Raw genomic sequence first — 26601 nt, 5'->3', positions numbered from 1 at the left:
TTTATACTGGGTTTTCGAAGCCTAAAAAAATGCACTTTTGTATCAAGTATTTCTGCGCGAGCCAGATCAACGATTTGTTACTGCCGATTTTTACCTCTACTGTTATAACAAATATCCGATATAACGAACTAATTTGCTATACCAAAACTACTTCGTTATAACAAGGTTCAACTGTACAAAGAAAACCACTCCAGCCAGCGTCGATCGAGCCGCAGCGAAGTTTTATTTCAGCCAGTTGGTTGTTCAAATACACTACACAGAGTGGGCTACACTTTGTGACCTTGTGTGTGTTGCGAAATAAGGGAACACTTGCACAGCAACTGGAGCCAAAAGCAGGCAGCGGCGGCGGCAGTGTGCGAGAAATAAAACGGAGATACGGGAAACGGGGGGAGCTCCGTACGGGAGATACGGAGGCAGGGGGAAGGAGGTCCATACGGGGGTGGTGGTGGTGGCAACAACACTCGACGTATGATATGTTCACTGAGACAAAAATGACCACACAAACTGCCCTTGCAACAAGCCCTGCTACGCTGGCCTCCAACGAAGAAAAAATCAACAGACACGCACGCACGCACTTCAGGTCATGTCGGAGGGGGGGTAGAGGCATGCAGTACGCCGAGGGGTGGGGGGGACAACAACAACCTGTACAAAAAGATGCCTAAGCCAATGCTGCACAAGCTGGGCTCATCGGTGCGAAAACACCTGGAGGTTCGAGAGAGAGAGAAGAAAACGAAAACAAAGACACTGGCGCTACAGAAACACCGACCAAACGAGGAGCAGAGGGGAGTGACACAAGCGCTCAAACATCGAGTGACAGGTTTACCCTTGTAGCTACATCATCTTTACAGTAAACGTGTGTACAAACTGGACTCCTGTGTGTGTGTGTCATCTCACAACGATGATAAACACAGTGCTGCTACGGAAACGGTAGTAGTGGGAACCGCAGCCGAGCTGCCCTTCCCTTAATAAGCTGCCCTTCAAAAGGTCCCGTGCATTTCGCTTCTTTCACAACACGGAATGAAGGAAGGAAACTCTCCTGTTAAGTAGAGGCACACAACTCAACGAAATAAATCCGAGAGCTGACACCTAAGGTGCCCGCAACCGCCCACCATCTTCTCTCGGGGCAAGCCCCAACACTGACACCTACTGGCCTGATCACTGGGCTACACTCCGGCAGCCCGACATGGCGCGAGACGGGTGGAAGCTGGGGGCACCTTATATGCACATACACAAGCTGCCGACGCATAGCTGCTAAAAAAAAAAAAAAAAAAACGGTTAGGTGTGGCCACCCCAGCTTCCAGCCTACAAACAACCTGCGTGTTAAATTAAGTGCGGTCAGTGATGGTTCCCCTCTTTGGGGGGCGAACATTGCCCCCCCTGCTGGTGTTCGCATCCCATGCACACTTTCAGGGGTCCATTGTTTCCTCCCCCCGAAAGTGGCAGGAAGGGGGGGGGGTGCCATGTTGTGGGTGCTCCCCCTGTGGCCTGCGTTCCTTTAGCGCCAGCCCCGGACTTTTGAAAAAGACGCCTATGCGGCCGCAAATGGAGCCTATGTACAGGTAGAGAAAAGAGGGGACGCCGCCGCACTCAGTTGGCCTCGAAGTACTTGTAGGTGGGGTTCTCGTAGCCGTTCACTTGCATGGCCGCCAGGTGGCGCTCCTCAGGGGAGGCCGCTGGGCCCCCTCCCACCTGCGAGGAAGAAGCAAAAAAATTAAAGCCATTCCATTCAGTGTGAAAGCTGTCGCAAGTGCAGAGCAGTGACTTGCCATAACAGGCTGTAGCGCCGTTATCCGCTCACTGCTACCACCCAATGCAATTCAAATTTCCCGCCTTCTCAGTGCTTGCGCGCCCCCTGACTGAAATTCCACCAGTGGAGTTCTGTTCCTTTTGTGCTTGCTTTTCCTCCCACGCGTGCCGGCGTTGCACTGCCACTTTATTTCACTTACTATCGTAAAAGCCAACCCAAAGAGCGTTCCCGACTAAATCAACGCGGGCGCTACCGGTACAGTTAAAGTACAGTTAAACCTGGATATAAGAAAACTGACGAAAATTCGCAATTCTTCATTATATGCAGGTTTGTTTCAAGTTAAGGCTCGTGTGAGTGAAGCAGAAACGAAACCGAAATGCTAGACATCAGTGACCGTGAACTCATCCTTGAAAGATTTATTTCAGAGTGAAAAATTGCGCGATTTCCGCCTGCTGATTTGCCACGAGCTTAGTCACTACACGACACTCCAAAGAAACAGGGTTGCTTACCCCGTGTGCACAAACGTAACATAAGTATCACCAGAGTCCTTCAATGCCTTTCTGGTCATGAAACTTCGCCATCACACTATGGGACAGCTTCGTACACTGCCGCTCCACGCCACAGCGCTGGTGTTGATCGGAGGGCAGCCGGGGGCGTGGTCAGAGCGTGTTTGGCAGGGAACGGACCACGGAGTAAGATAAAACAGACGCTCACCGCCTTATCAGCAGTGCGCTTTCACTTTACGTGTCGTGGGCCACTCAAACGGACTTATCATTTTGTGAGTGGCGAAAAAATTAGGTGCAAACGGGCATGCTGCTGCTGCGTTCCTGCCTGCCGGTCTGGCTACAGAGCAGGGGCGGCCACCCGATGCCCTCCGATCTGCGGTAACGCCACTCGCGGTAGCCTTTGTCCCCGTACGAAACTTGGCCGGGAGTTTCAGACCACAGAAGCATTGAAGGACTCTGATATCACTTTGGCCTTATTAACACTTTTCGGTGCGTTAACACGTTTTGAAGGACTGCCCTTATACTGAGAGGGCGCCATTTCACGAGCTTAATTCATGCTCTTTTCCGCACTCAAAATTGGTGAGAGGGTGCTAGCTGGGACACTGTACAGGTCGGCGACATCCTTCTTTCTCGTCGGCGGAGACGCCATTTAAAATTTCGAGCTTCTCTTGAAAAGACCAAACTTTTTGTTTTCGCTCAGCAGAACTCACCACTGACACACCGACATCACAGATAGCAGTGGAGACGCGCAACTACACGCCGACAAGCAGGCCTAATCAGCACCTAATCAACACCACACTCACGTGGAAACGCACGGTAGATTGTGGTGCGGGCGAAATTAGCTAAATTAGTCCATTTCTCCAGCCAATGTTTCGAGAGAAAAAGCGTAAAAAAATTACTCATCAGCATGGCGAATTCGTTACATCAAGGTTATTCGTCACAACGCGAACACACGGACTTCAACGGGGCTTGCAACGGGGAATTAAAAATACTTCGTTAAATCTAATTAAATCCAGGAATTCATTACATAAAATTCATTACATCCAGGTTTAGCCGTATTGCAATATTTCTCGCATTTTCCTCGGCTAAAAAAGCATCTTTCGGGGCTGGAACGGACCCGAGTGAGTGACCAGAGGCCAGTTCTTCTAAGACTGAACACGGCTGCATTGCGTCTTTACGACTCCCGAGAAAAGGAGCCCGAGAGGCCGACCTGTACGAATCCGCGTGCGTGGGGGGAGCGCTGGCGCCTGAGCAGCACGGCTCCGACGAGGAGCGCGGTGAGCAGGGCGACACCGGCGAAGGCGAGTGTGATGTAGACGCTGCCGCTCCACTTGAGCCGGCCCAAGGCGTCCGCGTGAGAGGGCCGCCGCAGGGTGTAGGCGGCCTCCGAGTGCTGCAGCAGCTGGCTCTGGGCGTGTGCGGGTCTCGCCGTCGGGCCCGACGACACCACCACGGGGGCCGCGGGGGGAGGGGGCGCGGGGGTGCTGCTGCTGGTCGCTGCCGGGAGAATGCTCTCGTCCTCCACAGACTCAGAGTCCTCTGAAAGGTGAACAGTCGGTCGTTCGTGACCGCTCGAACGGGCACGACGCGCATTCGACTGACCCTCCGCCTTTCGAGCCACACAACTTTCCGCAATCTGGCTCGTCATCTCAGGCATTCCCGTCGCGACAACAATGCAAAGTGGAAAAATGACAGACTTGATTAAGGGGGGAGGTGGTGATCGGAGCAAACTTTTTTGTTTTGTTTTTTGGCGCAGAGTAATGAAATTTGGTAGGCACATTGTAAAACCATCCAAATTATGAAATGTAAAATTTCATGATGATACCTTCAGTAGTTTTTGTGTTACAGAGGTTTACATGTTGCCCGCTCGTGGGAAGCCTAGCAACGTATTGACACACGGTAGGATGTTCTGAATACTTTACAGTTGTAGTCAAAAGAACACTACAGGGTATGACATTCTTAGAATTTTTTTTAAAACCCTCCGTTATTTTTTACAGAGAACTATATTTTCACCCATACCCAGTCGTACGCAACTGACTCGGCCGTAATTATCACACTAAAAAATAACTAGGCCCTAAAATGAAAATCCAAGAATGTCATACCCTGCAGAGCTCTTCAAGGATTGAAATAAAACAGACAGGATCAAAATGTGCACACTGGTTGCCATGCTATCCTTTCCATGAGCAACGAAGAACTCGTAAAATGCACTTCTGAGAAAACTGCTCTTAAAGTTTACGGAGACTTCCTGATTTTCAAACTGCACCAGCAGCATAGTCCTTGCTGTCCTTGCTAAGGGACAACCTCGCAGACCCTTGCCCTTTGATTTGGTGCATCTCGAATGTCTTCCTGGCTCATAGGAGGTTTTTATGAGCAGGCCTTCACAATGAAGAAGCACCAGTTTTACGCTTAGTGTACCGAAAAGATTACTATGGGTTACTAGGGTACCTGCTTGATGTATGTCTAATGCATAGCTGTCTCCAAAATGAAAATGAGGGCATGATCTTTTTTTTTTTATATTAATGTGCCAACAGACTTTCAGCTGATTTCTAGCTGTCGCAGCCTTGCTGAAGCTACAGCTTAGTACATGGGGCAGTTCAGTGTCAAAGGGTTATACCAGGGCATCACAAGCATAAGATGAACTATTTGAAAGCCAGAATATATACTTTTTTTACACAGTTACAACATTAATTATTATTAGCATATGCTCTTCTCCTTCAGGCAAAACAATCATGCTTGCAGCATTGCCAAAATAGACAACATAATATGCCTTTAAAAATATCAAATTGTAAAGCACTGCTACCTTACAGTGTACAGTCTACGCCCGTTACAACGGACCCTCTGAATCCGTGAATCCGGAAAAAAAACGTCCGCTATAGCCGAAGTATGCAGTATCCAACCGAAGGGGGGGGGGGGGGATGAGCCCTGAAGTGGGTACTTTGACGATATTGCATATGCATAGTACATACACTTTGTTCTTTCTGCACGCCTGCAGCACCTCTGCACAGTGTTCGCACAAGGGCAAAAAATCGCGTAAACACCGTTTCCAAAGCTTAGCACCGGCCCTTGCAAAAGGCCTAGCGCATGTGGTCAAGCGTGTAAAGACGCATGATAAGCTGAGCAAATAAAGCAAGAGTATAACTAGGTGCAATTATTAACCAGCTATACAACATCAGTCGTGGCCATCTGAATTAACCAGGCTCTTTTAAATCCCTCCACGACGTGGCAGGTTTTCCCGAAACCGTTCGTCAATCAAACCGGATCGCTGCCTGACGTTCCCCCGAGGAAGCTTCCACATTTTTAGCGATTTTAGTCTGGCCATTGAAACAGCTGTAATGAAATAATCTGATGACGGACAGCTGTGAAATCGGAAGATAGACCAGTTGGACCGCGCACAGTTACCGGCAGATTGCACACAATGGATGGAAAACAACCCCCCTACCTGAGGCATTTCTTACCTTTTTCACCGAACGGAACGGGAACGATGCATGCGTGGGAATAATAAAGACCGTACTTCACTGAACCCGAGATTTTTATTACATAAAAAAACTGACGAGAGAAGACTCGCCTCCGGGTGCACAACTTTGAGTATTCGATAGCCCTGTTTCCAATCTCGCCGGAGTCGCGTTAATCAGCAGCGGCCTTGTTCTTGACGGTAGAGCGGACCATCTGCTTAGACAGGCCTGTACTTCTGGCGATGTCGGCCTGTTTTTCCCCCGTGTTCGACAGCGTTAATTACGCTTAATTTATCCGACAGTGAAATCAGCTTCCCTGACGCTTACGCCGCTGGTCGCACAAAAAAAAAGCCACTGGCACTGGCTTGGCTGCGCCAACGACCCGGCTGCCAGCAAAGTTGCCAGACATAAGTTTTCTTGCCAAAATAAACAAAAGAAAGTATATCGGGTGCCGGCCCCGCAGAAGTCCGCTATAAACATTCAGTCGACACAATTTTCCCCTAAAATTTAGTCTGTTGTAGCCGATAGTCTGCTCTAGCTGGGTCCGTTATGAGCGGAGTGGACTCCATTTAAAATGCATGGGGACCAGACAAACCAACAGAAATGGTCTGTTGTAACCGAAAGTCCGTTGTTGCCGGATCCGCTGTAACGAGTGTAGACTGTATTTTCTAAATAATTGAACGCTGAAGATAATATTTTGTAATCCCAGACTTTACTGTACGAACTAGTTTAGAGCCACGGCAAAAGTTTCTCAAACCAAGCTGGGTGATGCTTCGTTGCAACAGCCCCCCCACCCCCCCCTAGTATCCCTTACACACACGTTCACCACGATCATAATTTAAGTAACCTGGACTTGACTTTTACCACTAAATTTCACTGCAACAGCAACCAATCCCACTATCGGCCGCTGCCCGGACACATTGCGGCAATGAAGCACATGCCGCAACTTCTGGCGAGTCAATCATTCCATTCAAGAAGCTCGCGAGCTCGCAGTGAAACACAGCAATAGCTCAGAGATTATAACATGGCAATGAGTCCAGAAGTTCCCCTGCACCGCATTTCCAACTTAAAAAGTTCACTTCAAGAATGCACGCATGCACCGCGTTTCCCATTCAAAGAACGGACCGCGGCGATGTCACGGGCACGTTTTCGATGTGTCTTTCAAGCCACGCACTTCCCTATCTGGTGCACAATCTCAAGCATTATCACCATGATAACAATAACATCACTGTTCAGTACCACAGCAGATGAAACGGCAAAACTGGAACCGAGTCAACTGGGAAACCTTGAAAACATCGGCAGAGCGCAGTGCGAGTGATGCGGCAGCCCGGCGGCCATGTTTTTGCTGTCATGGCAACGCCCAATCAGGAGAGCCGTTTCAGCGAATGCTGCCTGATAGCCAATCGCGTGTTAGAATCTATCGACTTCTTCGTTTCACTTTCTTTTTCTGTTTGTGCGTTTGCGAGTGAGCGACGGCAAAAGGAGCAACCAGAAAAAGGCAGCTAAAGAGTCAGTTGATCTAGCGAGGCCAAGATGGCGGCGCCTGGTGGCGTTGTTCTGGAGATACAGCGCTTCAAAAATAACCGTGTTTTCGTCATTTTGCGGAAATATTTTGTCACTTCAGCTGACAAATGTTTTTCTTTCACACTTCGCAATCATTTTCGGCAGGGAAACTTTGTAAACACACAGAATATAAAACGTACAATCCAAAAATGATGTTTTTGAAAACCAGATTTTTCTGGTCACTTTTCGCAATCTGATCCCCATGTACCCCCTTAACTCTTTCGGGACCGCTCCTATAGGCCATCGGTCACATATGATCGATGGTTTCGCGAGCCTGCAGAATAAAAATTTTCGCTCGATGGAACACCTAGCGACATCTAGGAGATAGTTTGAAAACTATAGTTTTCTCTTTTGTGAAGTTTCTTTTTTTATCGCCAGGCGGCAACGCATCAGATATTTTATTCTGACGGGCGGTGGTTCCGAATGTAAACATACTCACGCGCGAGCGCGATAAGAGATCCGCGTCGTCTCATCTCGCATATCTTCGCCTTCTACTGTGGATTTTGACGATGAGAGTGGCAGTGAAGAGTCGAAATGCGACTTTAGAGATCGCATTTCAGCTCAAGTGAGGATTCGGGTGTCGATCAGCCTGGAACATGAATCGCGCTCAAAGGTGGGTGTTGGTTTCGGTTTCAATTGGCTCTGGAGTAGGCATGTGCGCTCGAAATATGTTCTGGCTAGTTTATATCTGTTCGCTAGGGTGTTAACTACGTATTGTGGTGATCTGCCACCAGCGCAGAAACGGATCAAGTTTTTGCCGAGCCGAGAGCCCGGCGTGTACCTGGGCGACGACGTAGCCATGGCCCTAGTGCCAAAGAAATCACACACAAAACAAAACACCAGTTACACCTAGCCGCATCAAACTTTCGTGATGAATAAACAAAGCATTGTGTTAGATTTTGCATATCCTGAAATAATTTTATTCTTTTTAATTATTCTTAGATTTACGCTTTTTTCTATCTTCTTCAGCAGTTTTTTTGCGAAGTTCTTACTTTCTGATTTTTTCATGGTGCTATCGTCAGTGTTGAAGTAAAACACGGTATTGTATGTCAAAGAACATATAATTAGCTGCATTTTGGTATATGCTAAAGCAGGATGGTATCTCTGCTTCATGTAATAAAAATTTTTTACCGAGACCTCCCTTTTTCATCACTTTTTCCGGCGGTCCCGAAAGAGTTAAAGCATCGTGTGGCTGCCAATGCACGTGTGCTCTGTCCTGACAACCCCACTGGCTTTGATTGCAGGCATGCAACGGCCTGACATTCCGAATGACTCGCTCTTTCAGATCGAATAGGCACGTTTCGTCTTCATTGTGGCCCCTTTATTATTGCATCCGCCCCTCCCGTCATCGCCCTCACCTGGCGTGGTGGTGGGTGCCTCGGCGGCCGGCGGCAGGAGGGGCTCGCTGGTGGCGCCCCGCAGGGTGCCCCACAGGGCCCCCAGCCGGCCGCGCAGGGCCTGCGGCAGCTGCTCGATGCTCTGGTTGGCCAGCCGGTCCAGGGAGGTCAGATGGGCGCGCACCTCCTCGGCGTCCCCGCCGTGCTGCCGGTACGCGTGCAGCGTGTGGCTGCGGTCCTTCTCCAGGGCGTGCAGCAGCCGCTCCAGGCACCGCTCCACCCGCTTGGTCTGCACCCACAAAGGAGGGGGGGGAACAAGCCACCACCTCCGACATTATTACATCCAGATCTTTGGGGCGCTCCACGCACAGATTGCTACGTCTGTGTGCATGTTAGGCAGCAAGGGGCTATAGCCACGCTTATTTTATGAATACACTAGCTGAGTCTGCACTGATCCTGTCGCTTCTTTTTCCCTGCCCTCTTTCCGCATGCGCAGTTTCACGTTTAAACATGCAAAATTAACGCGCGGACACCACACAGGTGATGAGGCGCACCGTAGTAAAGGCCTCCGGGATTGATTTTGAACACCCTGGGATCTTTAACGTGCGCCGAAATCTCGTACACACGGGTGTTTTTGCTTTTCATCTCCATCAGAAAAACGGCCGCTGCAGCCGGGAATCGAACCCGCAGGAATCGAAAACCAGCTTACCAAACATGCCTTACCATGCTTACACTGAAGCTACACTTGGATGTAAGGCACACCAAAGCCAAGGGCTCTGAATTAATTCTGACTAACTGGGGGTCTTTAACATGCATTGAAACCTTGACGCATGGATGTTTTTGCCTATGGCCTGCACTGAAAAGCGGCCGCCGCAGATGAGAACCGAACACGCACCCTTGGGATCCACAGCTTTAGCCACCACAACAGGTCCTCCCGATGTTAATATTACCCCAAACACCGCCCCTTTCCTGCCATCAGCACAACCAACACTGGAAAAGAGCTCGAGCTTTTCACTTTCAGCACGGCCAATACACAAATTACTGAAAGAAACCCGTCAATGGATATCAATGCCCGATCAGCTTTGTGCCATGCCATCCTCAATGGTACCTCTTGGTTGGACTTTCTTAGGGCTGTGGGCGATAGAACACTTGCCACAGAAGTAGCAAGCTCGGCTCACAGCTCTGCTCATGTAATTCTGCTTCCTGCTACGTATCTACTAGAATCTGTGATCTCAATTCTAACACGCTCCATATCTCCAAAAAAGCACGAAACTTTTCCTCTCTGTGCAACCCATTTATGGTTGCAAAAAGTCCTTTATTTCCACGCTACGATAGTCTTTGTCGCCCTCACGTCACCACAAACTGTATGGCCATCCTTCCAAACTCAAATCTCAAAAACTTAAAAAAATATGAAGAAAGTTCAGCCAAGGACTGTACCGAGAGGCACACTGAACCGTACTACACACATTAACTGCTGTTTCTCCTTTGTGAGGGCGAAGAATGCAAAAAGCGTGGGCTATCTTGGGCACACTATGTAACAGAGAACTTGGTATTTGCTTTCTTTTTTCTTTTTGTTGGCACAAGAAGGACTCGCAAATCCCTGCAGTGCCCCTGACACCGGGTGCATGCGACCTGTGTGCCTCCTGAATGGATGTTGCGTCTTAAACATTGAGTTCTCATTTTTTTGCATGCATGCATCTTATTTATCAAAGCTAAAGTTTTAGCGACTGACATTGTGGCAGAGTGCTTTCAATGCCCCACATTCCAGTGTGCATTTCTCAGACCCCTAAAACCCCGCAATTTCTCGTGGTACCGTCAGTTCAAAAATACATGTAGAAGCAGCCTCACAGAAAGAGGGAAAAAAAAAAAAAAAAAAAAAAGCTCAAGTTTTAACACTTGTAAACCAAGTAAAGGGCATGCACAGATGGCTCAGCCTGTGCGACATCCATGGTGAGACTGAGCGACCAAGCGCTGGCGAATTGGCTTTTAAAACCCCCACCTAGTCACGTGGTACCACAGCAGTAAGGCTATGAAAAAGCACAGCTGTGATGCCTCTCCACAGCGGATCACGTAGCGTGACGTCACACCTGCTACAGTTGGGCTCTGGAGGATTAAGATTCACTGCGTCGCGATGAATGACCTTGCGAGACACGGCATAGCGCAGCTGTCGCTCCAAAAAGAAAAGCGGCGGGGAGAGTGGCGCACCCTGGGTGGGTTCTCCTGCAGGGCGTGGTGGTAGCAGTCCAGGGCCGTCTTCTTGCGGCGGTTGAGGGTGGTCAGCACCCGCTGCCGATGCATGGCTGCCAAACGGTGCCGCTCGGCGGCCCCCTCGGCCTCCAGGGCCTGCACGGTCTTCTGGAAGCGGGCGCTCATCTTGCGACGGAACTCCTCCGCCCCCTTGGGGTCCCGCACCTTCATCGCCTCGTAGTGCTGCTCCAGCTCGCTCCACTCGCGCATCACCCGCGTCACCTGCATCGTCCACCACCACCGCACTTCAGCACCCGCTTACGCTTCCCACCCACGTGCCCGTGGGGCACACAGTGTAGTCCCCATCAATTTGAAGGTGATCACAGGAGCGCCTATCAACGGGCCTTTCAAGCTGCATAGCGACCGTTTTGATAAATTTGGAGATAAAGATAGAGCGGCCTTTTTCCCCTCATAGTCTCTTGCATGATGCAACCATGATACAACCCGTAACATATCGCTGCTGCTTGTTTCCTTTGCCACTCGAGTGATCACCTTCAAATTGATTGCGACCTTACCCGCAGCTCACTAACTAAGACTTCAGTTGCAGTTACTCAAGAACGTTCGAGCATCCAGATCACCTTTGTAGCAACCGTTGCTCAGAACAGTGAATTTGAGGCGACAGTGAACGTACCAGTTTCCCTAACATTACAGTTATAGCAGAGAGGAGGACCGGTACTGGTAACATGCGTGGTACCCAGTTGGCACACTTGTGCATGCGCACAACTAGTCTTATCAAGTTCATACGCCAACAATGGTATCGGTCACCTACCGGGTATATAAAATCAAATCAAAGTTTACCTCAACATTGCTCACAATGTTGCGGTCTCTCTGGCAAAAATTCATAGCAGAACAGGTACGAAAAGTCGGAATATTCATACTGGAACTGGAGTGATTTAAGAATTTAGGCAAACAGGCAACATCCTCTGATATTTGTTAAGTTCGCCTCTAAGAGTTAAAGGTCCACCACAGGCACCCATGCCTCCCCTCCCCTTTCCCTCAATTCTTCAATCTCAATTTCCGAGGACTCTTTAATTAGCGTCCCACCACTCCCTCCCAGCCCCTGACCTGTGCCCGGTGCCCTTCCTGGAGGCTGTGCTGTGCAGCGCGGAAGGCAGAGTGCTCCCGCCGGCTGTCGAATCGGCTCAGGTAGTGCTCCACGGGCCCCTCGGTGGTTGTGGTGGTAGTCGTCGTCGTGGTGGTGGTCGACGTGCTCGTTGTATCCTCGTCGTCGTCGTCCTCGTCGCTGTAGTCATCGTCGTAGTCATCCTCACTCGAGTTCTCCTTGCCTGCAGCAGACAGTCAAGCGTTAAAGCGGCAGCTTCGACACGCCCCCACATTATCGTCAAAACCCTCAGCAAAGGTCAACTGCCTTCACCGAGCGAAATGTTCTACACAGACCGCTGACTGATCCCTGCGTGCTTATTCATTTTGATGCAAACGCATTAAATGGCCCATTGAACAGAAGACAGGTCGTCCAGCACCTGTAGCAGCAAAACGGCTCTTAAAATGACTGATGGCGCATTTCCTGGAGGGAACAATACTCAGGGGAGGCCCGCAGCATTCAATACAATGCACAAAGTGTGGAGGAAGTTACGCCATTTTTAGGACATCTGCAGACAGTGTTGCCTAGCTTTTGTGCAGCTACGGCAACTAAATCTGGCTAAATGACACGGACACTTTTTTAAAGCACTCTGATGGAGCTTTGAACTTAAACAAAATTTGCGGCGGAGAAGGCACGTGCGTCTTACTTCGAGCAGACTTCATAGCGTCAGCAGGCTCTTACAGCGTTCCAAGTGCCCCAGCCTGCCTAATCAAATCAACTGCTCTTTGAACCGAACTAGCAGCAAAGAAGGCGAGCCATAACAGAGGAGAAAATGAAAAAGGCAGTGGGCTCCATGGATGTCCCGACATGGTTGGAGCAGCTTCACAAAAACCGACGCTTGGCCTTTTGACTCTGCTTACCTCTACGGTGCAAAGAGAATAAAAGTAATGTAAAGTAAACTTAGAAAACTTTTGTGCTGGATGGGTACAGGACCCAGGGCATCCAGAATATGAGTCGAACACACATGCCTAACCCCACCAAGCCTCCAGTGAACTCACTAAATGTGTTGTGGCCTTTTACTTAGAAAACGTCGACAAGTGGTACATGCGGGTACATACGAGTTTGACCTTGCCTGGCACATAATTAAACTCAATGTTATGGCAACCACACATCTTTAGGCTTCACAAAAACCTGCTTTTTGCATTCTACACTCTCCCAGCTGCATTACCACCTTTCTTTTACCAACACACGCAAAATTAAAATGAGCTCAGCTAAAACAATTCCAACTTGGTGGGAGCCTCTTGGACAACACCACACTAGTCTAGTACCGTGTCATCTGCTTCTTTCTTCGCCCCTGTTGTTCCAGCGCCTTTTCTACCAAGTAACCCAACTTTCTATTGTGCCGTAAAACAGCTCCCATTTCGTCGTCGGCCTGGCTGTGTCCACTACACTACGAAGGCCTCTCCCCAAGATCTCCAGCCACATCTATCGAGTGCTAGCAAAGTCTACACTTTGCCCCTGAAGTTCTGCAGCTCACCCCTACGACCCCCACTGCACTTATAGCCTATTGGCAGCTACTCCATTAAGGGGGGCAACAAGGGTCTTCGGGATCGAAAAGTTGCCCACAAAAGCATCTTTTCAAGTTATCACTTTTCTCTTGAATTGCAGTTTTTCCTCTGAAAATTTTGTACTTGGAACAGTACCAGGTACTTATAGATGTTTTGTACTCTCGCAATGCTGTAAGGCCGGTGTGCAGCTGACTGCAACCCAGTGTTATTTTGTTGTGTTCTTCCCCCCCGACTGTAATGTCCCTGGCGGTGTGGGTATTAGATAAGTAAATAAATAACTAATAAATAAACACCACAGTGCCGCGGCAAGAGGCCCCGCCCCACCTTGGGAGTCCCTGTCCGCGGAGGAGGCGGAGGTGGCGGAGGCGGTGGGCGGGCAGCAGACAAACTCGACGCCGGAGAAGATGTCGACGCCGCAGGGCAGCAGCATGGCAAAGCTGCGCAGGCGCATGGCGCGCCCGCGGCAGCTCTGGGCGGCCGTGCGGTTCCACTCGTCGAAGCTCTGGCACACGCTCTGGTTGTGGATGTGGTCGAAGAGGCAGTGCTCGGGCACCAGCAGCGCGTCGCTCTGGAAGTCGCCCTCGAGGCACCGGTACGGCTTCACCCAGTGGGCGCTGCTGCCCTCGCCGCCCGAGCACCGCTGGCCCGCCTTGCACCAGCCGTCCAGGCGGTAGTACCGGCTAGACTCCACAATGTTGCGGATGTCCCGCTTGGGGTACACCTGCGACGGGGGCGGCCGCCGAATCATGCTACCGATGACAGCGAGAAAGGGAACTGCAGAAGAGAACCCCTTTCTTGGGAGGGCTACTAAGATCGCGATGTTCATCGAACTGTTCACACCAACTCCATGATGTCTGCTACTTTTCTCCTCTTTCTTCTGCCCGGTTACCTATAGGCACCGGACACTGCAGTTTGTGCGCAACTCCAGCGCCGCCTCTCGCCGCCGTTTAGCAACTCTGGGTCGGTGGATGTCGCGACTGGCCGTTCAGCGCACGTAAAAACACACGCGCTGCGTGCGGTTCGCCGTTGTGTGGGGGAAGTTGTTTAAGAAACAGTTATAATTGCAAGTTGCAGGGTCCGAAAGGATCAAAAGGCTGCAGGAAAGAATTAGTGGTAGCGCCGCTCCTGCTGCGCGAAGGACAGCCACAATCGCGAAAGGCAGCCTGCCATCGTTCTGTACAGGTTTCTCGCTAGGGCAGGCGTAGGAGAATAAGCGTCGCAAGAAATGATTTTAGCAGTAAGAAAAGTCAAGGAAGTAAGAAAGTCATGACATTTTTTTGTCAGTGGAAGGAGTAAACTTATGAGTACGATTACCGTTTATGCACAGCGCCGACACGAAGGGTCGTAAAACTATAACGTTTGCTTTTAGTGTTCATACACATCACGCGCTGCGATGAATCGCATTCCGTCGTAGTAGTTGCATAACACAAGGTATTACCACTTCCACCACTATTGTTTTATAAGCAGTAACCTTTTTTTAGCGACATCCACGGCACCGAATGGCTACCAAAAGGCGGCACAAGAATATGCATTCACAGATGCCAAAAGCAATGTCAAGACGGTCAATACGCATCCCGCTTACTGCCCTACTTTGTTCCCCAGTGTACATAGTTCGGCCACGCATTCCAAGCGAGAGCGTGGAAAGTTATCAAAGGCAAGGTTGCATTCACTCGCGCTGACTTTTTTAATGAGTTTTGCGTACTCTGAAAGTTGAGGTTATTATTGTTCAAGCAGAGGATCGGGAGGAGGAGGAAATACTTTTTTGGAGAATTTCGAACGGCCTGAACAAACTGTATCACAATTAGCCGCTAAGACGACTAACATTACTTACAAGATAGAAGCCGAAACTAAACGGAATCTTAGTAAAGACAACCGCCGCTCCGCAGCAGATTTCGAACTGTGTGGAACTGCTTTAACTTTGTCAACAGCTAATAACGCTGGAATGCGTTGTTAATTAGTGACAACACCAACCGAGCTGAAGAAGGGCAACCGAAAAAGTGCGTGGAAAGCTATCAAAGGCAAGGTTGCATTCACTTGCGCTGACTTCTTTAATGCGTTTTGCGTACTCTGAAAGTTAAGATTATTGTTTAAGCAGAGGATGAGGAGGAGAATTCTTTATTGCGTTTTGCGTACTCTGAAAGTTGAGATTATTATTCTTTAAGGGGGGACGTGGCTTTCAAAATCAACTTTTTTATTTCTTTGTGGATTTTGATGAAAATTGGCACAGCAACTGGAAATGCTTCCGTGATAACACCATAAAAATTTCAAACTAATATTTTGAAAACTTTTTTATGTATTAAATTTTCTTTCTGTTCCGCTTGTACTGAGCTTGAGCGGCTTATAAAACATGATAGAAAACTTGTTCGAAGTGCTTTGCATTCCCAAATGAATGGACGAGGTCGTGACAGTTTTATAATTTTTTTTTACAACACAATGTTTTCTAGTTTTCATTTTTTTAGAAGTTAATGTGCAATAGGCATGTCGACTGTGAACGATTATTTGAATAAAACAATAGCAAAAAACAAATATGGAAAACCAAAAGTGTCACGACCTGAACTGTTCATCAAGGAATGTAATGCAAGAAACGGAATCAAAATAGACCCAGCGGTCACAAAGAAATCCCTGGTACAAGCGACACAGGTGGCAAAAAAAACTGTTTTGAGAAAACGGCTTCCGAAGTTGCAACATAGGTTTCACTTATCAAAAGCCGTCACGGTTGTAGCCTTTCATGTCCTTTTGAACATGGGGCTTCTGGAATGCCTTGCCTTGAAATTGGAGTGCCTTTTACAGCCTTCCTCTTTCCAGAAAACATCATTTTCAGCTCCTCTGTGAAGAGTACATACCCCACTTTGCAGACCAAACGAAGGGGGAGATGGGTTTCAATGGGCTTTCAATGCAAAGTAGGTTAGCTGGTTGGCTGTATCACACTGAACAGCCTCCTTTTGCAGTGTTGTCACCATGGCAACAAGTTAAGCATTTTTTTTACTTAAATTTGAACATTTTTGGCTTTTTTTTATGTTTTATCATCTTGCCTGGCACAGCAACTTAGTACTCATACGTGCAGGTGTTCATTGCCAGAAGTTTGCATACCACAAGGATGAAAATGAGCTACTTTGAAGCTTCGTAGAGTATTCTGCATAACTCCCAACTTCAATGCAAGAGCATATTTTTTTACTACTTTTGACATTCAAGGCATCCAATATTTCTCGCAGCAAAGCCAGTATGGTATCAATAATTTCACTAAAAAATCACTGTTAAATGCTGCGACAGTAACGTACATTTTTAATGCAGAGAACATATTTTTATTCCTATATTACTAACTCAAACCTGTTTGCATGAAAATTACAAGTGCACGGGAAACGTTGCGCAAGAAAGGCGATATGGCTCGCGCGCATTGCAGCGCACGCTTACCGCGACATATCGAACTTTGATTATACCTGATATGGCTGGTCAGGTCGCTTTTAAGATTAAATCTAACGTCGCAGGCATTAATTACAACTACTGGCGTTCAATCGTAACCGGTTGCCCAGTCATGTGCTGCTCCAATGCGCGTCGGCTATGCCGTGCGCGCCGCAGCGTTTGACGCGTCGACCGTTTCTTTCTCAAGGCTAGCGAGCCCACAGTCAAAACACAGCAATAACTAAGCGTGTAAACATCGCAAACCCGACTAAAAGTTCACTTCACGAACCGCTATCGCAAGCGCGCACACCGCGTCACCCTCCGGGGTCTGGCGACGGTAGAGTCACGCGCACCACGAAGCGTTCGATGACCTCCTCCTTTCGAGCCACACAACTTCCCGTAATCTGGCTCGTTATCTCCGGCATTCCCACCGCGATAACGTCCGTGTTAAATACCATAGATTGAACAGAAACTCGGCCGAGCGAAGCGGCGAAAATGAACTCGAACCGCTCGCTACGCAGCTCAGGCGGCCGCCATCTTGCGTTGCGCCCGTGACATCCAATCAGGAGGGTCGTTGTTCCGCGCCCCGACTGAATAGCGCTTCAGCATCTATTTCTAGCTTCGTTTGTGCGTCGTTTCTTTTCTGCCGTTTGTGCGTTTGTGAATGAACGAAGATAAAAGAGACGAGCGGAACCGGAAAGACGATCGCTCGGCCGATCTAACCATATCAAAATGGCCGCGCCCGGTGGCACCGTTGCGGAGATAGAGCGCTCCGAAAATTGCCGTTTTTTCGCCCTTTTGCGCTGATAGTTTGTCACCGCGCCTGACAAAAGTATTTTTTTATGCCACTTTGCGATGCTTTTCAGCCTAAAAACTTTGCAGACGCATAGAATAGGAAACATAGAAGCCGAATATGTGGGTTTCAAAAAAACGATGTTTTGGTCGTTTTTCCGAAGTTGAAAGCCGCGTCCCCCCTTAAGCAGAGGATGGGGAGGAGAATTCTTTAATGCGTTTTGCGTACTCTGAAAGTTGAGGTTATTATTGTTTAAGCAGAGGATGGGGAGGAGGAGGAAATACTTTTTTGGGGAATCTTGAACGGCCTGAACAAACTGTATCACAATTAGCTGCTAAGACGACTTTCACATTACTCACAAGATAGAAACCGAAACTAAACGAAATCTTCGTAAAGACAACCGCCGCTCCGCAGCAGATTTCGAACTGTGTGGAACTGCGTTTACTTTGTCAACAGCTAATAACATTTAAAATGCGTTGTTAATTAGTGACAACACCAACCGAGCTGAAGAAGGGCAACCGAAAAAGTAACTGTAGTGTGGTTGCGTGAACAGAGGAAACAATAACACAAACACGCTTCTGTCGTGGAGCGCCGTTGTATATGCTGGCTACTGACCTGAATTGGCGCTGTCAATAACCTTCCCTTGCTGAGAATGGGACTTTGCAACGATGTCTGTGCCGTCAATTTCTTTCACGGCGCACACGCGCGCGGGAACGTACAGTCTCTGTAACTTCTCGCGCACGCGAGGCCGACAGTAGTAGTTCAGCCCCGTAATTGTCCAGAAATCGCACAGAAGCACTTGAGACACGAAGAAACTATTTGCCAGACCAGTTTTCAAGGTCGAGACACCTTTCAAAAACAATTGCAGAATCGCAAAAACAAACCGAGAGGTGCCGAATATATGAACGCGCGGAGGCCGCCGTCTGCCTCTCACCGACCCGAAGTTAGCTCAAGCTTCTGCGGGGCGGCGCTGGGGGTACTTATTCGTCGTGCCCTCTGAGCAGTGACCGGTGCCTATAGGGCCTTTTCTACCTTCCCCTACCCATTCCCCTGCCGAGTAGCATGTCCGTGTTAAGATTCTGGCAAACACCAATGTTTTAATATGCGCAGGGAGACCAAGCCCTTGCGGGCTGCTTCGGGGAGCTTTGAAAATGGAGGGAAAGGGGGCGCACCTTGCGGCAGTACTCGAGGATGCTGAGCTTCTCGCGGGTGCAGATGGCCTTGGGGTCCGGGTCGGAGACCCAGCGCTGGTTCTCGCTCAGGTACTGGTTGCTGAGCCGCCCGTGGCCACACAGCAGGGCCACCATGGGCTGGAAGTGGCCCACGTCGGGCTCCACGCTCGAGCCGGACGCCGACGCAGACGCCTGGTGAAAGAAAGGGGACGCACACCTCGCTCAGCTCCTTTACACGAGTCTACAAAACGGACCGGGCAGTGGTGATGACTGAGGCAGCCGTAACTACCTCCTGATTACACAAGCAGGGTGTCCCTTTCCCATCCTACCATCCACACCTTGTATAACCGAAATTCAAATCATGTTTGACACCAAACCTCAATTAAGACGACCTGGAGGTCCTTTTTAATGAGCAACGAAATGCCGCGCACACAAACATTCCTTTTCTCCTCCATCAGGAACACGTCCACTGAGGTCCCTTAGGAAGCTCAAATCATTCCTTTGGTCACAGAGGGCCCATCATGTTAAATTATTTTATGAAGGCTGTATCCCATCAGAGAGACTAAGGAGGCAAAGCAAATGCCTCACCAATTGTATCCCAGGAGAAGGAGGGGTACACAGCGTGCCGCCTGCTTGGCGCTTCCACAAGTTTAATGAAGTGCATCAGGCGGTGGCAACAACAAAGGAAGAGATCCCCCCCAAATTTCTCTATACACAAGCTTGTTGTTTTCCGCTCCTACCACCTACACCTTATGCCATCACAACCCAGTGTGTTCCAAGCACAGAGCTAAACCCTAATTAATATTACCTCAAAGCGGCCTTTAACATGCATCAGATGTTACTGCTATACTCCTCCATCAGGAAAACAACCACTGAGCTCGGGAGCCCAACCCACAACACCTTTGGCAACATCATGTTAAATCACCTAGCTGATCATGTAATAAACTACAGCACCCTGAAACTTGCTCTTATAAAGGCAGTATCTAAGAAGACAAAGCAAATGCCTCGCCAACAGTGTTACGGATTAGCAAACGATTCACAAAACTTTTCAATGAGCCTACAGCTTCATATTACGAGTTCAGCACGAAGGACAAGACACGAAGAAACAATAAAGAAGACGAGTGCCGTGTGTCTTGTCCTTCGCGCTGAATTTATATTATAAATACGTACCAACTTGCTGAACTTGCCACCTTACTGCCTACAGCTGCTAAGATAAACACTCCAACACGAAATCAGCAAACTTTTGTTCAGTAGTCGAAGGACCCATTGCTACACCCCAAAATGGGAGTTTTCTTGTGGACGAGCACCCTCTACATGGTATTTGCTCAGTGAACGCCTTGTCCTGCGAGGCGGCCAAGCGTTGCAATCATCCGCCCCAAACAATTTTCGTACTTAACCATTTTTCCTCAAAAAGGAAACAGAGCACTCATGACTCCACTAAAACTGCACAAAGGCAGGGCATAAAAATCCTCCGTTACAAAAGAACGCCCACTTTATTATTGGCGCTAAACGTGGCCCAAGTTATGCATGGATTTTCAATGAAATGATCCTCTTAGATATGTCTGACATCTTTCTTTTCCCCACATAATACCTGGCACTCTCACGCACTTGTGTTTTGTTCCGCTCAAGTACGGTTCTCCTCCTGCAACCTCACCACCCAATTGCCAATGTTATTGCATGTGTGGTGCCCAACCACAAAACAAGCAAGGCTCAATGACAGGATGGATGTCCGCCCAGCTCCGATTGATTGATTGTAGGGTTTAACGCGCCGACGCAACGCAGGCGATGAGGCGCGCCGTAGTGGAGGGCTCCGGATTAATTTTGACCACCTGGGGATCTTTAACGTGCACCGAAATCTCGTGCACACGGGCGTTTTTGCTTTTCGCCTCCATCAGAAAAGCGGCCGCTGCGGCCAGGAATCGAACCCGCGACCTTGTGCTCAGCAGCACAACGCCTTAGCCACTGAGCCACCGCGGCGGGTCTGCCCAGCTCTGCTAGCAAGGCTAAGAGAGACCCTGAATACAAAAGACGAGTTATTTTGAACCCACAATCAGCTCGCCAACAGAACAAATTACACCCCTTTCACGCACAGCTCTTCTAAACTAAAGTAGCAAGGGCCTCAAGTGTTGGCACCACTCAAATAATCTGACAAGTGTCCACAGCAATTAGGAAAGTCTTTTTGGTTTCATTGTCTTTGGTGTCAATTTAAGCTTTTTCATTTGTAGCCATTTGATGCTTTAGTGGCCATCTAACTGAAAAAAACTGAGGAAATGGCTAGCCTGTTCATATTGGTATGCCACGAATTTTATTGTATGTAGCAAGACGAAACAAACTAAATTAATGCTTGTTTTATTTCATGTGTTGTTAGGATAGAAAGCACATTTCCTTTCAAGCCACACCAAAGCTTTGCACAAAATTAGCCCTTGTGTCCTCTACTGAAGCTCAGAAGCACACATTCTGCAGGACTCGCATACCTTCTGATGCCAAAAGCGCTGCATCTTCAATGAAAAAAAAAAAAAAAGTAAGAATAGGAATAAAGCTACATTTCTTGCCACAATGCCAAAACCACATGTTAATGTACTGTATTTCTGCACGTACAGGCCACCCCTGCAAATAATCCGCACCCCCCCCCCCCCCCCCCCACTTTCAGCCCGCTGGAAAAGAAAAAAAAATGCTTGTTTATTGCCCGCACATTTGATACAGATAGTAAAGGCTGCACTAAAGGTACTGCTTAAGCAACACATCACATACTATGTAGACAGAAAAAGCGTATATGTAGGAAGTAGAGTACACTGACTGCAAGGCTAAAGTCACAATTCACTAATAAAATTCAGTTGTTATAGAGCGCTCGCCCTTGTTTTTTCTTTCTCGTATGCTTCATGCAATCACTGCCATGAAAGGCTTGGTCAGTGTTACTGCGTAGGAGCTTCACGGCACAATGCGCATTGCCGTGAAGCTGCACTAAAGGAAAAACCCCACGTATTATCAGCACCCCTCCTTTGCAACTGAAATTTTCGCATTTTTGGTGCGGGTTATACATGCAAAACTACAGTATTAGCTCATTGTGGCTGCAGTACACAGCACTGTTAAAGCACAGGAGCAAGCAAGCAAAGGGGTAAATGACAGGTGCCTGAGTGACTTAACTTAGACCTCTACAGTACTTAAACCTCTACAGTACTTGTCCTAGTTATCACGCATTTGAGGAATATATGTGTACCCCAGTAGTCGAAATACTTCCACAGTGCATCAATTATACCGTGACACTCGTTTTGCCCACTACTGCACTATCAGAAGTAATCCAACGTGGGTTCCTATGCCAAAGACCTCAATGGGACGGTAATGCCCGGGCCTCTCACAATTGTGCGGCCCCTTTTCTGCTTTGCAATCTTATTTTCAAAGGTGAACTTACGGACAACTTAATGGTTTCCCGTTCCCTGGTGCAATCTTTTATTTACAGTGGCAACATTACGGACAACTTAATGATTCTGTATGGTTCCCTCAGTGGTCCAATGACAGCTACAACTTTTTCTGGTTGCAAAGGAGGTACTCAACCGTCACAGATGTGAACATACAATCCTCCAAACTGATGCTGGTGGGACAGTGCCTTGTTGTTGCCTTATTGTGCGAGAGTGCCTTATTGACAAGGCACTGTTGCAACTAAAAGCAACAGATGCGACTTTGTTTGCAAATGGTCTTCACACAAAAAAGGAGGGTATTTTTCTCGAACGTGCACTTCTATGTGATCGAGTCAATATACGCCTCGTATCCCTTGAGCAATCCTTCGAAAGACATCTCGAACATTTATTTACGTGCTCTTTTATAACATTTTGTTGCTGTCAGCAATACAAACAAAAATTTTTTTTAAATTTTGTTGTTAGTTTTCATTCCATTCCGTAAGTGTTTTCAAACAGCAACAGACAATAACTACTTTAATTCGTTTTGCACTTATTCACGTGCCCTTTTATAACATTTTGTTATTGTCAGCAATACAAACATAAAATTTTTTTTAAATTCTGTTTCTTAGTTTTTATTCTATTCCGTAGGTGTTTTCAAACAGCAACAGACAATAACTACTTTAATTCATTTTGAACTTATTTACGTGCCCTTTCATAACATTTTGTTGTTGTCAGCAATACAAACAAAAAAGTTTTAAATTTTGTTTCTTAGTTTACATTTCCATTAGTTTTTTTTTTCAAATAGCAGCAGACAACTACTTCAATTTGTTTCGCACTTATTGTTTGTTTTCTCCAGCTTCTGCACACTCCTAGAAAGCAGCTGACAAGGTTTCTCTTGGGAAATTAGTGTACAAATTAAACAAGACCTTCAGGAACGAGCGACTAACTATTTGGATTTAAGCTAACATTTGCAGCCACAAACATTTTAACGTTCTCAAAAACCATTATTCTAGCCATTAATTCATTAATTCTGGTGTTCCGCAGGGCTTCTGCTCAGTCCCCTTTTGTTCATTTTGTACATCATTATATAGTTGAAAGTGTCAATGCAAATGTCCGACCCTACGCTAACAATTGTGCTATTTATTCTGAAATGGACGCCAAATCAGACCAACCATCAATAAACCGTGTTCTTGTAATATCAATTTCATGGTGTGACCCACAGCAGATGTCAGCTAATTTTGCCAGAACTGTTCTTACGTGCATTTTTCAAAAGAAAATGTGACTCCACTGCCAATACTGTTAAAAACAGCCTCCTCTCTGAAGTCCAGCACTACCGGTATTTTGGCTTATGCACCTCAAAGCACCTTAGTCGGAACAGACACACTGATTCCATCGCAACTAACGTAACAGAAGGTCTTCTTAAAAGGTCTCCAAATTTTTAACCCCAGTAACATCTGCTCGCTCACAAAATTGTCGTTCTGGCCCACATTAGACTACAGAGTTATTACTTGGGACCTCCTATACTAAAACCAACATTGATAAACTGGAAAGAATACAAAAAACTGCAGCCCTATTCAGATATAATAGCTTTGGTTGCACTTAAGTGACAACGCTATCTGAAGGAAACAGAGCATAGAGTCAAATTCTTTTTCAATGAATTATTGGGCCTTACACAAATCTTCCAAAAGTAATTTCTTTTCCCTCTGTTTATTCTACTAGGCAAAGGTGGAGTTTTCTAACACCACCTTTACAAACAAACTGCTACAAGCTTTCAATTGTTCCAGAGTTTAGTTGATTGGAATAAACTATCCAATGATAAAGTTGTCTATGCCATTACTGCAATTGTTTACATCAAGCGACACTTATTCTACATTGCTACCACGATATTGCAAAGATAACTAGCGCACTGTCCTGTTCTCACGACTAAAGTCCCAAGTGGAAATTGCGGTATTAATAAATTTTAAAAAGCGACACAACGAAGGCCTGCTGTACTTCAAGAGGTTTGGAAAAAAGTTTCCTGGACGCTACACGCTACCACATGCTCCTGATCCCTCAAGTGGCCCGAATAATATCACTATTGCATGAATTGACATTTTAAAAATATGAATGAATTATGGTTACTACACACCCTAAACCGCTGTCCTCATGAGAGTATTTTAATGGCAACTGCTATATCGTCACCTCCCCGCACAACCAACAATGACGCGCATAGCGACACTACAGCTACACAGGAAGTCTTGGGAATGAAACCTTATAGCACATGACGTTCTATTGTTCATTGTCCACTATGGGCGAATGCTGCATGCATTGGGGATTGTTGTGGGAGTGATTAAAGGCTATGCTATTCATAATAATACACCTCGGAAAAAGCATCTGCGAGCTTGTACAGCGTCATAGCTGTAACCTTTGGAGTTCGACAAAAACCAAACAAAACAATAACCAATCCACTTTTCTTGAGCATCTTAGGGGCAATATGAAAGAGCCGGCGCTTAAGTATGAAACATCTTGAAACGTAATGGCATGAAAACAAAACTTAAATTTGCACAATTTTTTCGCTCCACACAGTAAGCGACATGAAAGGCATTGCATAAAAGTATAAAATAACGTGAGATTAAACGATATGGCCGCGGACATAATGTGACCTGATTTGACAATACAGGCTTAAACAAAATGTTTGGGAAATTACGGTTCAAAAGAAAAAAGAAAGAAAAAGGAAAACGAAGGCCCGCTAGCGCTTGCTCTCAAAAATGACATTCGTCTTCAGATGTCGAACGCAACGCGCACGTAGGCACATGAGGGCAAATTTGCGGCATTATTAAAACCACGATGCAATACGTAGGCGCCACTTCATTTTACGTAACAAGGTACCGAGGTGCGCATTATGCCCTCTTCTGAGAAGAACTCATCGTTTACGTCACGACACAGCAAGGAATACGCATTTTAAAAACCGCAGCGATTGATTCCGCGAACGATTTTCAGCGCTCTACCGCCGCGCTCTTATTACAGACTTCTTAAAATGCGCAGACCCTAGCCCTAACTCGCCGATTTTTCAGTCACGCGTTCGTAACGATTGACGGCTCACAAACGAAACTCGGTCACTAAAACGGCTTCAGTCGCCGCTTTCCACAGCGGCGCGCGGTGTGGCCGCGACTTAGTGTCGGGCCTGTGACAGCTGCCAACCAAACGCAGCCGCTCGGTCCCCAAAACTCGCCGTTTGCTTCGAGAATTGAAACGAAACAGCCGCGACACGACAGAAACGAAGGGAGGGGGAGGAGGAGAGGGCGGCAGCTTGTAAACGCGTGAATGCGAGCTCCTTCCTCGTACACCTGCGGGCTGCGACGAGCCGCTCAAGCGGAGGGGCCCAAGGAAAGGTGACAGTTGGGGCCCAAGCTAAACCCGAGTTCGTCGGCCGTGTCCCCGACCGGGCGGCGCTGGGCGGCCGCCCCGCCCTGCGACGACGTTATCGAGCGGGACCACCTGCGTCGCGGGGCCGCACTGCGCGCCGAATGCCGTCACGTATCGGCTCGGCGACGAGAAACGAACCCCGCACGAGTTGTCCGCGGCTAACCGAAACCCCTGGCCCGACACGGGACGGTCGCGGGCGAGCCGAAACACAGACGGCACCGCCTGCGCGAAGCCTTTCAGCCGACGGCGCGCGTCAGGCATATCGGCGGCGCGTCTATCCGGCGCCGATAGCGCGATTATCGCGAGCGGGCAAGGCGGGGCCTACCTCGGCGTAGCCGTCGGCTCGGCTGCAGCACAGCAGGGTGAGAACAATGGAGAGGAACAGAGCAGCGTCCATCTTAAGTCCGAGTATCGCAGCCGCCGGCGCTGTGTCCGCCATTCCGGCCTGGCTGGTCGCCCTGCGCTGGAGGGGGTGGGGGAAGGCAGCAGGCAAAGCGCCCTGGCGCCGCCGAATGCAGCGAGCGGCCCCGTGATTGGCCCCGCCGGCCGACTGCTGCGCTGCCAGCGCTGTCCTTGCCGCCGCCGCCGACGGCCTACGCGCCTGCGCGTTTTGGCCAAGTAGGGAAAAGGACCGGCCGACGCGATTTCGGCGCACCCGTCGGGCTGGTAGTGGTTGCTGCTGCTTCTACACTTTCCAGGGGCGTCGCAGTCATCGGTCGCGGCGGTGACGCGAGAGCGGACTACCCGGTCTGAGTCGTCGCAGGCCTGTTTTGACGCCAACCGAACCTCGTGCGTTCGGCGCAAGGCAGGGGCTGTCCGATTGATCCGTACTGTAGAACGGCCGCCCGCTTTGCGCTACGACTTGGCATGACTTGCGTCACGTCGTCGAGGCTGGGCGACCGTGGCGTGCTTGCAAAACACTTGGAAATGAGCTACCCCGTATGACTCATACTCGGCTTATTATCCTTTGTAGCC

General features: G+C 48.4%; 1 protein-coding gene across 1 annotated transcript; it reads right to left on the bottom strand.

Moving 5' to 3' along the window:
• Positions 1-200: 200 nt before the first annotated feature.
• On the bottom strand, positions 201-26219 carry Appl (amyloid-beta-like protein). Its single transcript, XM_077708102.1, has 8 exons — positions 25952-26219; positions 18827-19018; positions 13787-14183; positions 11918-12138; positions 10811-11074; positions 8627-8894; positions 3464-3792; positions 201-1689 (listed from the first exon to the last, which is right to left on the bottom strand). The coding sequence occupies exons 1-8, from the start codon at positions 26063-26065 to the stop codon at positions 1588-1590; spliced, it is 1887 nt and encodes a 628-aa protein (XP_077564228.1). The 5' UTR covers positions 26066-26219; the 3' UTR covers positions 201-1587.
• Between the last annotated feature and the right edge of the window lie 382 nt (positions 26220-26601).

This window comes from Haemaphysalis longicornis, unplaced genomic scaffold, assembly GCF_048455015.1.
Source record: "Haemaphysalis longicornis isolate Haplotype H1 unplaced genomic scaffold, Haemaphysalis longicornis Haplotype H1 scaffold_4, whole genome shotgun sequence".
NCBI lineage: Eukaryota > Metazoa > Arthropoda > Arachnida > Ixodida > Ixodidae > Haemaphysalis > Haemaphysalis longicornis.
This window is presented reverse-complemented; position numbering and strand designations above follow the sequence as displayed.